General features: G+C 39.2%; 1 protein-coding gene across 2 annotated transcripts in view; it reads right to left on the minus strand.

Annotated features, from left to right (window-relative positions):
- PLOD2 (procollagen-lysine,2-oxoglutarate 5-dioxygenase 2) overlaps positions 1-15,314 on the minus strand; it is a 267,967-nt gene that overhangs the window by 107,213 nt on the left and 145,440 nt on the right. For both annotated transcript variants that reach the window (XM_069727592.1, XM_069727591.1), the window contains exons 6-7: positions 7,638-7,701; positions 5,720-5,817 (exon numbers count right to left, since the gene is read on the minus strand). In XM_069727592.1, coding sequence (XP_069583693.1) covers positions 5,720-5,817; positions 7,638-7,701 — 162 coding nt within the window. The remainder of the gene's footprint in view (positions 1-5,719; positions 5,818-7,637; positions 7,702-15,314) is intronic.

The following is a 15,314-nucleotide window of genomic DNA, read 5'->3' on the forward strand; positions in this document are numbered from 1 at the left end:
CACAGATATACACTTAAGCACTTACCAGTTACCATATATCCTACAGCAATTCTTTATCTCAACATAATTAAAACCCAGTATCACATTATTAGGCGGAACTAAAATTTAGATTGTAGCAAAACAAAGTATGTATCTACTGTACCTATGTGGAAAAGGCTATGATGGCTGCATTAGTCATAACTCAGTTTATACATACATAATATATATATATATACATATATATATATATATATATATATATATATATATATACACATACATATACACACATATATATATATATATATATATATATATATATATATATATATACACATACATATACACACATATATATATATATATATATATATATATATATATATATATATATATATATAGATAGAAGAAAAAAAAACAAATCAGCACTCCCAATATAAACACGTGCAAGCTGCAAACTGCAACAAATAGATACAAAAATATCACAGCAGCACATGTACATTTTTTCTTCTATTTGTATGGATGTGGCAACATCCAGACTTGTCTTGCACTCCCCCCATTGACCTAGCAGGTGGCAGTGATTAACTCTACCTGCCCATAAATTGTAGGCTTAGCCCAGAGTGACATGTTTGTCCAGAGTCGTAGGCTGGTGGCCCAAGAGTGGCATATACAGTAGAGTAGGACCCATCAGGGGGAGATCACCTTGCCGCGGTTGATGGGCACACATGAATTGGCCAATTTATGCGCTAAGAATCTCTATTTTAACTGTAAGTTTTATGAAAAAAATATTTTGGAGAAATGTATATTTGTCTGTGTTTTCACATGGCTGATTCATGTACATGTGCTGCTGTGATATTTTTGTATCTATATATATATGTATATATATATATATATATATATATATATATATATATATATATATATATATATATATATATATATATATATATATATATACATACACACACACGTTTAATAATTTGGATAATAGTAGTAGTTCCCACTGATCCATAATCGCGCTCCTTTCTACCCGATTCCTACCAGTCAGCTTTATCAGAGTAATCATAGCAGTGTTAAACTGTATATAGTATCCAGTTTAATCGAAAAGTAAAAAATCATTCTTTAAATATAATTCATATTTTTTTGGTGTGGTGCCACAATCCAGTAACTCCTTTCAACCGCAGCGTGTACTTTTTATAGGGGCATTACAAGTATGGTTTCACTGTTTCTCAAGCTAAATACCATTTCCATGCACATAACACACCAGTGTCAGGTACCAGGCCCAGATGAACACATGGTATAACTAAAATATAACCTAATAACCATCAAATGGATAAAACAGCAAAAAAAAGAGGAGTTCAGTTATTATAAAAGGAAAACAATAAGCAGGATGCATGATTGTAAAATCAAACACTAATAAATAAAAAATTCTGACATCCATGACCCAAATATTGCATAAGATTTAATATAAACTCTCTATTGTTCATTGTAGAAGTAGAAATAGGCCTGCAAATAATAAACAATTGCTAATATGGTAACTAAAACGCAGCAGCAGTAAATGCCAAGTTACCACCAATGTAGTTTTTAATACCATATTACTTTGGTCAGAGGTTGCTAGATCAAAATTTAGACAATGGCTGATATTGGCTATGGAACAATAATAAAGATGGAAGAATAAATAAGACCAATAACCCTGGGTAACAGGATTTCCTCTTTCCAGATTGAGACAAATTGGGTTCTTCTATCCTGAAAATCACAGCAGTGTTGACATTGCATTAATACAGCCAGTGATCACAGGTCCATGTTGAAAATGTAATCACTCAAGAAGAACAGCGACTGGATGGAGATGAAACCGAGACTGGTGGGGGACCCATGAAGTGTTGGAAAGGGAGCAGCAGGAGGTCGGTATTCCTTATTATTACATGGCACATGAAGGAAATTTAGAAGTCTGGACAATCCCTTAAATCTTTTGTTTTAGGCTTCATTTATAATTATTCCATTACACTTTGTAATTTTAACTCACATTATACCATTAAACATTTTAATGCGCAATTTCTTTCCCCCAGGTCACATAATTAGGACACCTACTGCAGTATAACTACAATGAAAAACAGCAAACCTAAATAAATGTAGTCCATTAACAAAACTATATAAAGGCATTGCCTTTAATATGATTATAACACCTTATTACCTTATGCACAGGGACTATTAAAATACTAAATCAGATGATGAGACCAAAACCGCAAACTAATGTAAGCAGGAAAGGCAGCAAATGCTTTCCAGATTACATCAGTCTGTGACAGTCTGGCCTGTCTCTTGTAAGACACTTTTCCTCCTTTCATAGAGTTTACTTCTTTCCGTGTTAGTCGACTTAACCAACTCATGGGGGAATTGAAAGCCATATGAGCAGACGTTTAACTCAACAAATACTAATAGGGCCCGAACAGCACAGACTCCAGCGTCAGAGGTCGGAGAAATTACTTATGTGAAGTCACAGGCTTCTTTGGTGCGCGTAACCTCACTTAGAAGCCGAGACTGAAAACCAATCCTAAAATAACTGGTGAGTCACCTCAGAGAATGAAGGTATCTATGACACCGTGTTTCCAAATGAAAAATACATCTCACTGTTCCTGGTCTTTCATTTGCACAAGAACAAGGTACACCGTGGTTCAATCTGTTCTCAGACTTTACATTGAGGGATTTTATTTCAGACAGCGGCTGAAGAAACAGCACAAATCACTGACTCAATGCCAAATAAACATTATTATACCAATATTCCTGTTTCCTGGGAACGTTTCAAAGACAAACAAATATAAATAAAAGGTCCTGGGAAAGTGATGTATTCTACCGCTACACCCTACAAAGTATAATACCTCAAATTGCCACCTGCTGGAATATTTCCTTCTGAAGAGCCAACTCCTGGATGTTCATTTTATTTTAAATGTTTTCCCTCTTACCCGTCCTACTACTCGATTTCTAAATCTGTTCTCTGTTTGGCAGGCAAAAATGGAGCTTGTGGTCCAGGACTTACGACCTGGCTCACTTTGATGGAAAGGTTAAAAAAGTATCATAAAACAAAGCAAAAACCTTGCATCTATGCCACAACGATTTAGGAAATGTTCTAATGCTATTAAATTTTTCAACCCAAATAAATGGAGATTGAGTGAGTTCAGTGAGGGGAGTAAAATGGTTACAAAATATCTTACATTTGTTATACAGTACAGACCAAAAGTTTGGACACACCTCAGTTAAAGATTTTCTGTATTTTCATGACTATGAAAATTGTACATTCACACTGAAGGCATCAAAACTATGAATTAACACATGTGGAATTATATACTTAACAAAAAAGTATGAAACAACTGAAAATAGGTCTTATATTCTAGGTTCTTCAAAGTAGCCACCTTTTGCTTTGGTGACTGCTTTGCACACTCTTGGCATTCTCTTGATGAGCTTTAAGAGGCAGTCACCGGGAATGGTTTTCACTTCACAGGTGTGTCCTGTCAGGTTTAATAAGTGAGATTTCTTGCCTTAGAAATGGGGTTGGGACCATCAGTTGCGTTGTGCAGAAGTCTGGTGGATACACAGCTGATAGTCCTAACTGAATAGACTGTTAGAATTTGTATTATGGCAAGTAAAAAGCAGCTGAGTAAAGAAAAATGAGTGGCCATCATTACTTTAAGAAATGAAGGTCAGTCAGTCCGAAAAATTGGGAAAACTTTGAAAGTGTCCCCAAGTGCAGTTGCAAAAACAATCAAGCGCTACAAAGAAACTGGCTCACATGAGGACCGCCCCAGGAAAGAAAAAAACAAGAGTCACCTCTGCTTCTGAGGATAAGTTTATCCGAGTCACCAGCCTCAGAAATCGCAGGTTAACAGCAGCTAAGATTAGAGACCAGGTCAATGCCACACAGAGTTCTAGCAGCAGACATCTCTACAACAACTGTTAAGAGGAGACTTTGTACAGCAGGCCTTCATGGTAAAATAGCTGCTAGGAAACCACTGCTAAGGACAGGCAACAAGCAGAAGCATTGTTTGGGCTAAAGAACACAAGGAATGGACATTAGACCAGTGGAAATCTGTGTTTTGGTCTGATAAGTTCAAATTTGAGATCTTTGGTTCCAACGACCGTGTCTTTGTGCGACGCAGAAAAGGTGAACGGATGGACTCTACATGCCTGGTTCCCACCGTGAAGCATGGAGGAGGAGGTGTGATGGTGTGGGGGTGCTTTGCTGGTGACACTGTTGGGGATTTATTCAAAATTGAAGGCATACTGAACCAGAATGGCTACCACAGAATCTTGCAGTGGCCTGCTATTCCATCTGGTTTGGGTTTAGTTGGACCATCATTTATTTTTCAACAAGACAATGACCCAAAACACACCTCCAGGCTGTGTAAGGGCTATTTGACCACGAAGGAGAGTGATGGGGTGCTACGCTAGATTACCTGGCCTCCATAGTCACCAGACCTGAACCCAATCGAGATGGTTTGGGGTGAGCTGGACCGCAGAGTGAAGGCAAAAGGGCCAACAAGTGCTAAGCATCTCTGGGAACTCCTTCAAGACTGTTGGAAGACCATTTCCGGTGACTATCTCTTGAAGCTCATCAAGAGAATTCCAAGAGTGTGCAAAGCAGTAATCAAAGCAAAAGGTGGCTACTTTGAAGAACCTAGAATATAAGACATATTTTCAGTTGTTTCACACTTTTTTGTTAAGTATATAATTCCACATGTGTTAATTCATAGTTTTGATGCCTTCAGTGTGAATGTACAATTTTCATAGTCATGAAAATACAGAAAAATCTTTACATGAGAAGGTGTGTCCAAACTTTTGGTCTGTACTGTACAAGTTTCGGGATGGAGGTTGACACAGACAGCAACATGAAAGGTTGTCAATCCCAAAACATCTCTTCTAGTACATAAATATAGTAGCTTACATTAAAAAAAAGCTGTGAAGGGACAACTATCAATGACTTATCCTTAGGATAAGTCATCAATATCAGATAGGAATGGGTTAGAGATGAGCTGATCGCTTTGCACAACTCTGGTCAACGGTCCTTTGGCATGGACAAGAGCTACGTAAATTTCCTTATCTTCCAGAATACTACACTCTGCTTAGCCATGAGCTGCACAGGTGACAGGACATCAGGGTGGCAAATCAAAAATTGTGTGTGGAACTCAGAAGCTCATGAAGTTCATGCAGCTGTAGTCCATGGCCAGAAAACATTGACCTGGACCATTGTTGCAGAAAGCGATCCATTGAATCTATAAAATGAAAATGATGACCTATTCCATGGATAGGTCATCAATGTTAGCCTTTGACAACCATTTTGAAGTGAACCAGGAGGGGCAGGATAATCATGCGGAGCTATAAGGCACAATTGCACTTGCTGAATAGATTCCTTGTCTCTCTAGCTCCTCCACCAGGAATGGCAGACATTTCTCTCCAGCTAAAGGTCAATAAGTTTGGGTTTTTCTGTCCCTCTGACTAACACTATAGGGGTGGACCATCTAATGAGTGCAATTTCTTCAGTTTTCATATTATACAATACAAAGACGTAAACAAGGTAAACTAACTAGCTCTCGAGTCTTCTCAGTCACTAGCCGAGAATTTTCCAAACAAAAGGTGAATTTCTGCAAACATTTTAAATAACTATACTACAGTGTATGAGAACAGCTGTAGTCTCTTTAGAATGGAACTGTTAGGATGCCACAGAAAAATTGCATTTTCATGCCAAGCTTACCTTTGTTGGGCCATTTCCATGCAATAGAATGGGGAAAGTGTTGTACTGAGTATTCTGTGCTCTTGCTCTCCCATTTTCAAAATGTAAAGCAACTTCATCTGTCAGAAAAGGGAAAAGTGGAATATTCGGAATCACTGTATGAAGTCATATATAGAGTCTGAAGTGCACAGCAGCAGAATGACATATAGAGGTTATAAAGCAAATTTAAAATCTGTAGCAAAATGTTAAAGAATTTTACTCTTTGAGAGATTCAGATTTTTGACTCAATCGGAGAGCGGCATAAAGTAGGAGCAGAGACTCCAATTCCAGCAAAGTGTTACTTACTAGTCTGCTTGATAAAACTGTGATTTTATCAAAACTTTATCAGCAGGAAATCATTAGAGGCCAAGCTTATTCACATACTCTGTGTAACCCCCACTTCACCACTGACTGTCATCTTTCTGCCTATGCACAGTGTACACAGAAAGCAGCCAACCAGCGGTGTGGGCGGGGTTGTACAAAGCTCAGCATTCAGAGAACTGACAGATCTGCAGTAGAGAAAGCTGTGACTACCAGAAGGACAGTAAGCAGCTCAGTTTGTCCTATATCATCCTGGAACCAGGATCTCTGCCCCCAATATCGCGCTGCTCTGAAATAGGGTAGCAAAAACCTGGTGACAGGTTCCCTTTAATGTATATGTTATACGTGCCTCTAGCCATCAGCAATGCATTAAAAGACAATACATTTTACAGGCTTTTGCATGAAAGTGAAATATGGGTCTTCCAGCATTTTTCTTCAATATGACGACACAGAACTCCCTTGCACTCCATTCTCAATATACCCAAATATATATTTGTACAGAAAGGTGGTGTACTTTCTGGACTAGGCTAGTTTCCCCTGATGCCATCAAGTAACTGCTTTATATGCCCATTTTCTTCTTTATAAAACAAGTCAATAATTTAATAGTAATAACAATTGTTAAAACAAATAAAAACCTTCACTCAACATTTGACTTGATAGAAATTTTTTCGTTTGCAGCCAAAACTTAATTTTATAAAAACCACTTCCCACTAAATTCGTTGATGGCCAGGGTGTCCACTAAAGAAATCCATTCCCGTGTAGATTCATTCAGGTTAGAATGGACCTTGATGTAGAGTCTAAAAGCAGCCAAATACCCTGCGAAACGCGTTCCTATGGACACTCCATTATTTGAGTCTATAACATCACCATTCTATTAGATTTAATCCATTAATTAATGGTAGAGCAGCTTAGTATACATTTTTTGCAAAAAACGTATCAACCAAATACCCTGTTTTTTACATCTTTTACTAGCACTTGCGGATTACTGCAACATTTTTTCAAACTGAGTGTTTTTGGTTTTACTATTCTCTTTTGTGTCTTCAGGTTTCTTGGTGGTGTGTGAACATGATCATACAGACTTGTTCACTGTGCAAGTAGCCCATGTGTTCCTGTTTCCATAATTGTTCTCTTGTGTCTACAAGACTGGGGAGTTCCACCACTCCTCTTGGGCTATCTGCACAAAAGCTGTTCTACCCTGTATGCACACATGGATTTTTCCTCTCTGAACCCTGTTCACACAGGTTATATACAGATGATCAGGTTTTTAAATACATCAGATAGGGATTGCATACATTAGTTAGGACTGCTCTGATAAGGGTATACCGTGAAGATTGGTAGAGCAGCTTAGTATACATTTTTTGCAAAAAACGTATCAACCAAATACCCTGTTTTTTACATCTTTTACTAGCACTTGCGGATTACTGCAACATTTTTTCAAACTGAGTGTTTTTGGTTTCACTATTCTCTTTTGTGTCTTTAGATTTAATCCATGTAGTGTTTTCCTGACAAACGCGCTGTATCCGCAATAAACCAGCAATTTGCATTTACTGAAATTAAACAAAAAAACAGTTTGCCTTACCAACCGCTCCATTTAGATTTTGAAAAATTCGAGACTTGTGGTCCAAGGTGATATTTATCTGTTCCTGTTAAAAAAAATAAATAAATAAAATAGTAATAATTTGCTCTTCGAGAAGTCAGTGTTTTTTCCTGGCATTTTCCATTACACTGTACTACATTGTGACCATCTCAAATGTGTTATTAGCTTGGAATTGGCAGTGGAAGAAAGACATTTGCCAAGACTGGGAGAGAAACAAATAAGTGTCAGAATAGAATGGAGCGACCGAAGGCTTTGAGACTTTGTCGGTATAGAAAAAAAAAGGTTATTATGTCTACATGTGTTCAATATAACACTTATCTGATAAATTCATATACCTAAATTATCAATCCACAAAAAAAATCACAACAAACTGGACCAAAATGCTACTAAACCTAGCCATTTTCTTGTCATAATTATTTGGGTTATTCCAATATGAAATAACAGACTCGTTAAGATTATTATTTATCAATAGGTAAAAAAAAAAAAAAAGTACACCACATATCGTTACCGTATAAAGAATGCTATAAAGCATCTTATAATAGAGGCAAGTAAAAAAACCATATGGTAGAACAGCGAGTCATGAGTTGGCAGCAGTCACAGAAAAAGACAGCTCATTTTTTATTACATAGTTTAGTTAATTCTCCTTCATCCTGTTCAATTCAGACAGAAAAAAAAAAAAGAACCCACAGACTTATTTATTCCGGACTTCTCATTCACTTTTACATGAAAAAAAATTGGTATCAAATTTAACATGATTTAAGCAGCAGATGGACTTTTCAATGGTTCACTGGCTGGGGAACAAAGGGGGTGATGGCGGGCTGTTTATGTCTGAGGACTCATGAAGACTTTGGAGAAGCGCCATGAAAAGGAAACAACTCCAATTACATGTTGGGTCAATGTAAGAAATTTATAGAAACTGGGGAAGGAAGATTATGTACACTACTGTACATGGCAAAACTAGACAATTACGGTGCTCAAGAAACGTGGCCCTTTGATGAATGTTAACGCTTTCTGCACTTGCTCCTCCATTCCTACAAAGTTTTCACTAGAATGCGCTCGAAAAAAAAAGAAATATTGCAACAGTTTTACACAACTCATTGCACAAAAAATTGTCATCTTTTTTCAGCTTTCATAGTGGCATGCAGAAACACCAGTTTTTTTTATTGGCGTCTAAATGTCTGAAGAACACATCAAAGCACAGAACACGGCCATGTAGGATTGCGTCAATTAAAGGGAACCTGTCACCTGAATTTGGCGGGACCAGTTTTGGGTCATATGGGCGGAGTTTTCGGGTGTATGATTCACCCTTTCCTTACCTGCTGGCTGCATGCTGGCTGCAATATTGGATTGAAGTTCATTCTCTGTCCTCCATAGTACACGGTAAGATTACTTTGCGCAGGCGTGTACTACGGAGGACAGAGAATGAACTTCACTCCAATATTGCAGCCAGCATGCAGCCAGCAGGTAAGGAAAGGGTGAATCAAACACCCGAAAACTCCACCCATATGACCCAAAACCAGTCCCGCCAAATTCAGGTGACAGGTTCCCTTTAATCACAGTGTTTCATAAATATAAAATTATATCAAAGATGTTTTTCCATAAAATGAAACGAGAGAATTCATAAACAATTTTCACTAAGTGAAAAAGGAGCTGTAACACATGATCTTCTGGGAACGATGAATTTCAGCACAATTTTTACATGAGTATTTTTATTACTTAAATTATTAGATATTTATGGACATAACTGTTTATCACTCATGGTAATTCTGCTTCATGTCACCTGTCTTATCCATTTTTTTTCCTTTCTTTTTTTTTCCCCTGTGCTGTGTTGTGCATAAATGTGATTCTTCAGAATTTCTTTTAGTCTTTGCATGATGAAGAGACCGGTGTAGTCTCGAAAGCTTGCAATTTGTTACCATATTTTCAGTTAGCCATTAAAAGGTATCAACCACTGAGGACTCTCAATTCTAAATATTTTTCTATCTACTGGCTAACACAGTACCAAGATATATATCTTTCCTGTATTAAAAGAAAATCACCAAAACACCAACATTTTTGGGGACAAATGCAAAGTTTTGCAAACTTGTAGAATAATAAGTTAAAACAAAGTATCTACTAATATACTACACCATATGGGCTAATAAAGTCCACTTTTTTATCGTTTATTGGAATGCTGCCTCCTTTTTTCTTTTTTATTGTTTATACAAATGGATATCACATTTGTATGGAGGGCCCTGCACCCTAAATTCTTCTACATGGTGCGGTTCCATTTTTTTCTTTTACTAATATACTTGTCTATTTCCCACGCTGACTTTCTACTGCTACCCATGAAAGTGTTAGCTCAAATGGTACCAAATAACACTTCTTCCATCAGGACAGATCACTATTAGTGATGAGCGAGTGTACTCGTTGCTCGGGTTTTCCAGAGCATGCTCAGGTGATCTCCGAGTATTTGTAAGTGCTCGGAGATTCAGTTTTCGTTGCCTTAGCAGCAAGATTTACAGCTGAATACATGAAGACAGCTTGAATACATGTGGGGATTCTCTAGCAACCAGGCAACCCCCACATGTACTCAGCCTGGCTAGCAGCCGTAAATCATGAAGCTGCGCGAACAAAAACTAAATCTCCGAGCAGTCACAAATACTTAGAGACCAACCGAGCAACAAGTATACTCACTAATCACTATAGATGAGATATCATTTTGAACATTGTCAAGAAAAAGGTTATATTTAACATTAGAAGCAATACCTATCATGTCAACAGAGCGCCTGCATAAAATAACACAAAGGGGGAATTTATCAACGGTCTTGAAAATACAATCATTATATACACTGCTCAAAAAAATAAAGGGAACACTTAAACAGCAGAATAGAGTTGTGGCCAAAAGTATTGACACCCTTGCAATTCTGTCAGATAATGCTCAGTTTCTTCCTGAAAATGATTGCAATCACAAATTCTTTGGCATTATTACCTTCATTTAATTTGTCTTAAATGAAAAAAACACAAAAGAGAATGAAGCAAAAAGCAAAACATTGATCATTTCACACAAAACTCCAAAAATGGGCCAGACAAAAGTATTGGCACCCTCAGCCTAATACTTGGTTGCACAACCTTTAGCCAAAATAACTGCGACCAACCGCTTCCGGTAACCATCAATGAGTTTCTTACAATGCTCTGCTGGAATTTTAGACCATTCTTCTTTGGCAAACTGATCCAGGTCCCTGATATTTGAAGGGTGCCTTCTCCAAACTGCCATTTTTAGATCTCTCCACTGGTGTTCTATGGGATTCAGGTCTGGACTCATTGCTGGCCACCTTAGAAGTCTCCAGAGCTTTCTCTCAAACCATTTTCTAGTGCTTTTTGAAGTGTGTTTTGGGTCATTGTCCTACTGGAAGACCCATGACCTCTGAGGGAGACCCAGCTTTCTCACACTGGGCCCTACATTATGCTGCAAAATTTGTTGGTAGACTTCATAATGTCATGCACACGGTCAAGAAGTCCAGTGCCAGAGGCAGCAAAGAAACCACAAAACATCAGGGAACCTCCACCATGTTTGACTGTAGGGACCATGTTCTTTTCTTTGAATGCCTCTTTTTTTCTCCTGTAAACTCTATGTTGATGCCTTTGCCCAAAAAGCTCTACTTTTGTCTCATCTGACCATAGAACATTCTTCCAAAATGTTTTAGGCTTTTTCAGGTAAGTTTTGGCAAACTCCAGCCTGGCTTTTATATGTCTCGGTGTAAGAAGTGGGGTCTTCCTGGGTCTCCTACCATACAATCACTTTTCATTCAGACGCCGACGGATAGTACGGGTTGACACTGTTGTACCCTCGGACTGCAGGGCAGCTTCAACTTGTTTGGATGTTAGTCGAGGTTCTTTATCCAACATCCGAATAATCTTGCGTTGAAAGCTCTTGTCAATTTTTCTTTTCCGTCCACATCTAGGGAGGTTAGTCACAGTGCCATGGGCTTTAAACTTCTTGATGACACTGCGCACGGTAGATACAGGAACATTCAGGTCTTTGGAGATGGACTTGTAGCCTTGAGATTGCTCATGCTTCCTCACAATTTGGTTTCTCAAGTCCTCAGACAGTTATTTGGTCTTCTTTCTTTTCTCCATGCTAAATGTGGTACACACAAGGACACAGAACAGAGGTTGAGTCAACTTTAATCCATGTCAACTGGCTGCAAGTGTGATTTAGTTATTGCCAACACCTGTTAGGTGCCACAGGTAAGTTACAGGTGCTGATAATTACACAAATTAGAGAAGCACCACATGATTTTTCGAACAGTGCCAATACTTTTGTCCACCCCCTTTTTTGTGTTTGGTGTGGAATTATATCGAATTTGGCTTTAGGACAATTCTTTTTGTGTTTTTTCATTTAAGACAAATTAAATGAAGAGAAGACCAAAGAATTTGTGATTGCAATCATTTTCAGGACGAAACTGGTATTATCTGACAGAATTGCAGGGGTGTCAATACTTTTGGCCATAACTGTATAACTCCAAGTAAATCAAACTTCTGTGAAATCAAACTGTCCACTTAGGAAGCAACACTGTTAGACAATTTCACATGCAGTTGTGCAAATGGAATAGACAACAAATGGAAATTATTGGAAATTATCAAGACACACATAGGATTGGTTCTGCATGTGGGGACCACAGACCACATCTCAGTACCAATGCTTTCTGGCTGATGTTTTGGTCACTTGAATGTTGGTTGTGCTGTCACACTCGTGGTAGCATGAGACGGACTCTACAACCCACACAAGTAGCTCAGGTAATGCAGCTCATCCAGTATGGCACATCAATGCGAGCTGTAGCAAGAAGGTTTCCTGTGTGTCAGTGTAGTGTCCAGAGGCTGAAGGCACTACCAGGAGACAGGCCAGAACACCAGGAGACGTGGAGGACACCAACCCAGCAGCAGGACTGCTACCACAGTCTTTGTGCAAGGAGGAACAGGAGGGGCACTGCCAGAATCCTGCAAAATCCTCCAGGCCAAAAATGTGCATTCGTCTGTACAAACTGTTAGAAACAGACTCCATGAGGATGGAGTGAGTGCCAGACATCCACAGATGGGAATTGTGCTCACAGCCCAACACCGTGCAGGATGCTTGGCATTTGCCACAGAACACCATGAATGGCAACTTCGCCACTGTCACCCTGTGCTCTTCACAGTTGAAAGCAGGTTCACACTGAGCACATGTGACAGACGTGACAGAATCTGGAGATGCCGAGGAGAGCGATTTGCTGCCTGCAACATCCTTCAGCATGACCGGTTTGGTAGCGGGTCAGTAATGGTGTGGGGTGGTATTTCTTTAGAGGGCCGCACAGCCTTCCTTGCGCTCACCAGAGGTAGCCTGACAGCCATTAGGTACCAAGATGAGATCCTCAGACCCCTTGTGAGACCATATGCTTCAGCAGATCATCCACCACCTCATCAGGAGCATGCCCAGGCATTGTGGGGAGGTCATACAGGCACGTGGAGGCCACACACACTACTGATCATCATTTCCTTGTCTTGAGGCATTTCTACTGAAGTTGGATCAGCCTTTAACTTCATTTTCCACTTTGATTTTTAGCATCATTCCAACTCCAGACCTCCGTGGGATATTAGCTATGATTTACGTTGATCATTTTTAGGTTTTATTGTTCTCAACACATTCCACTATGTAAAATGAATTTAATGATTTACAACTGGAATATTTCATTCAGTGATATCTAGGATGTGGGATTATAGTGTTCCCTTTATTTTTTTGAGCAGTGTATATATCCGACTATCAACCACATTCGGATCCTTCAGACGGAACCTGAAAACAAACCTCTTCAAGAAAACTTACAGCCTGCAATGACCCACTTGCCCCTTCTCCACTACCGGAGCTACCACCTCACCAACACCAGAGCTGCTGCAAACCCCCAACCTACTTTCTGCTTCCCCACCATCCTGTCGAATGTAAGCCCGCAAGGGCAGGGTCCTCTCTCTCTTTTGTATCAGTCTGTTTTTGTTAGTCTGCTAACTGTAATTTGTATGCAACTCCTAATTTACAGCACCATGGAATCAATGGTGCTATATAAATAAATAATAATAATATATTTTACAAACTAACTCCAGTGGGGAACTTGGCATAAAAATAGGGAAAAAATTTTATACAGGAGTGCTACACCTAATATGTGCCCAATTTATCAGCTATATATATATAATTGTCTAAGGGGTACTTCCGTCTGTCTGTCTGCAACTTCCGTCACGGAAATGACATGTCGCTGATTGGTCTCGCCAGCTGCCTGTCATGGCTGCCGCAACCAATCAGTGATGGGCACAGTCCGATTAGTCCCTCCCTACTCCCCTGCAGTCAGTGCCTGGCGCCCGCATACTTCCCCCCCCCCCCAGTCTCCGCTCACACAGGGTTAATGCCAGCAGTAACGGACCACGTTATGCCGCGGGTAACGCACTCTGTTAACGCTGCTATTAACCCTGTGGGCCCCCAACTTTTTACTATTGATTCTGCCTATGCAGCATCAACAGTAAAAAGATGTAATGTTAATAATAATAAAAAACAAAAAAAAAAACCTGCCATTCCCACCTTCCGTAGTCCGCCGAGGCGCGCGCGGCTGCCGCCATCTTACGTTCCCAGAGATGCATTGCGAAATTACCCAAAAGACTTAGCCATCTCGTGAGACTGCCAAGTCATCTGGGTAATTTCGCAATGCATCCTGGAAACGGAAGATGGCGGCAGCCACGCGCGCATCGCCAGAGCTTCGCTGGATCCCGGCGGGTGAGTATACAACTATTTTTTATTTTAATTTTTTTTTTTTTTTTTTTTTAACATGGATATGGTGCCCACACTGCTATATACTACTTGGGCTGTGTTATATACCACATGGCTGATATATACTACGTGGCCAGTGTTAGATATTGTGTGGCCTGTGTTAGGCGACATAGTATATATGTTATATACTGCGTGGGCTGTGTTATATAGTACCTGGGCTGTGTTATATACTGTTTGGGCTGTGTTACATACTGCATGGCCACTGTTCTATATTGCGTGGCCTGTATTGACGCATCAGGTATTCTACAATATGTATGTATGTATGTATGTATGTATGTATGTATGTATGCACATATTTTAGAATACGGGATGCGTTAGAATTGGGGCACCATCTAGCTATGTGACATTGATAAATTTGGTCCAAAATAAAGACAATGCAGCTACAAGCTAAACAGACTTCAAAAATTCCTATCATGATAGTTACTCCTAAATATATTTTTAAGTTCTTCATTTATTTACTAAAAAAAAAAAAAGTATTCTCATATTATAAAAAAGTGTATAGTTTGTGAGAATGCATGAAAATAAGCAAGCATTTTTAGCTTATAGTGTACAGTCTCTTTCCAAGGACATCTACCACCAGTAATATGAGCAGCAGCTATACTACAGGGGAGATATCAGTAACATTTCTCAAGCCCATTGATTTCTATACAGCAGTTAGCTGCTCACCTCTCCCACCATGTCTACCTTTCACACAGAGCTGCTGTTATTAGTCCTGCAAAATCATAATCCCACCATCAGCAGTTTTCCTATTCACTGCTCACATAAGCAGGTATTTGTTCAAATGCATAGTCCTCTCCATATGCAAATATAGTGATAACAGTGAAAAGTTCAGA

The sequence above is a fragment of the Ranitomeya imitator genome, chromosome 5 (assembly GCF_032444005.1).
Source record: "Ranitomeya imitator isolate aRanImi1 chromosome 5, aRanImi1.pri, whole genome shotgun sequence".
In the NCBI taxonomy this organism is placed as follows: domain Eukaryota; kingdom Metazoa; phylum Chordata; class Amphibia; order Anura; family Dendrobatidae; genus Ranitomeya; species Ranitomeya imitator.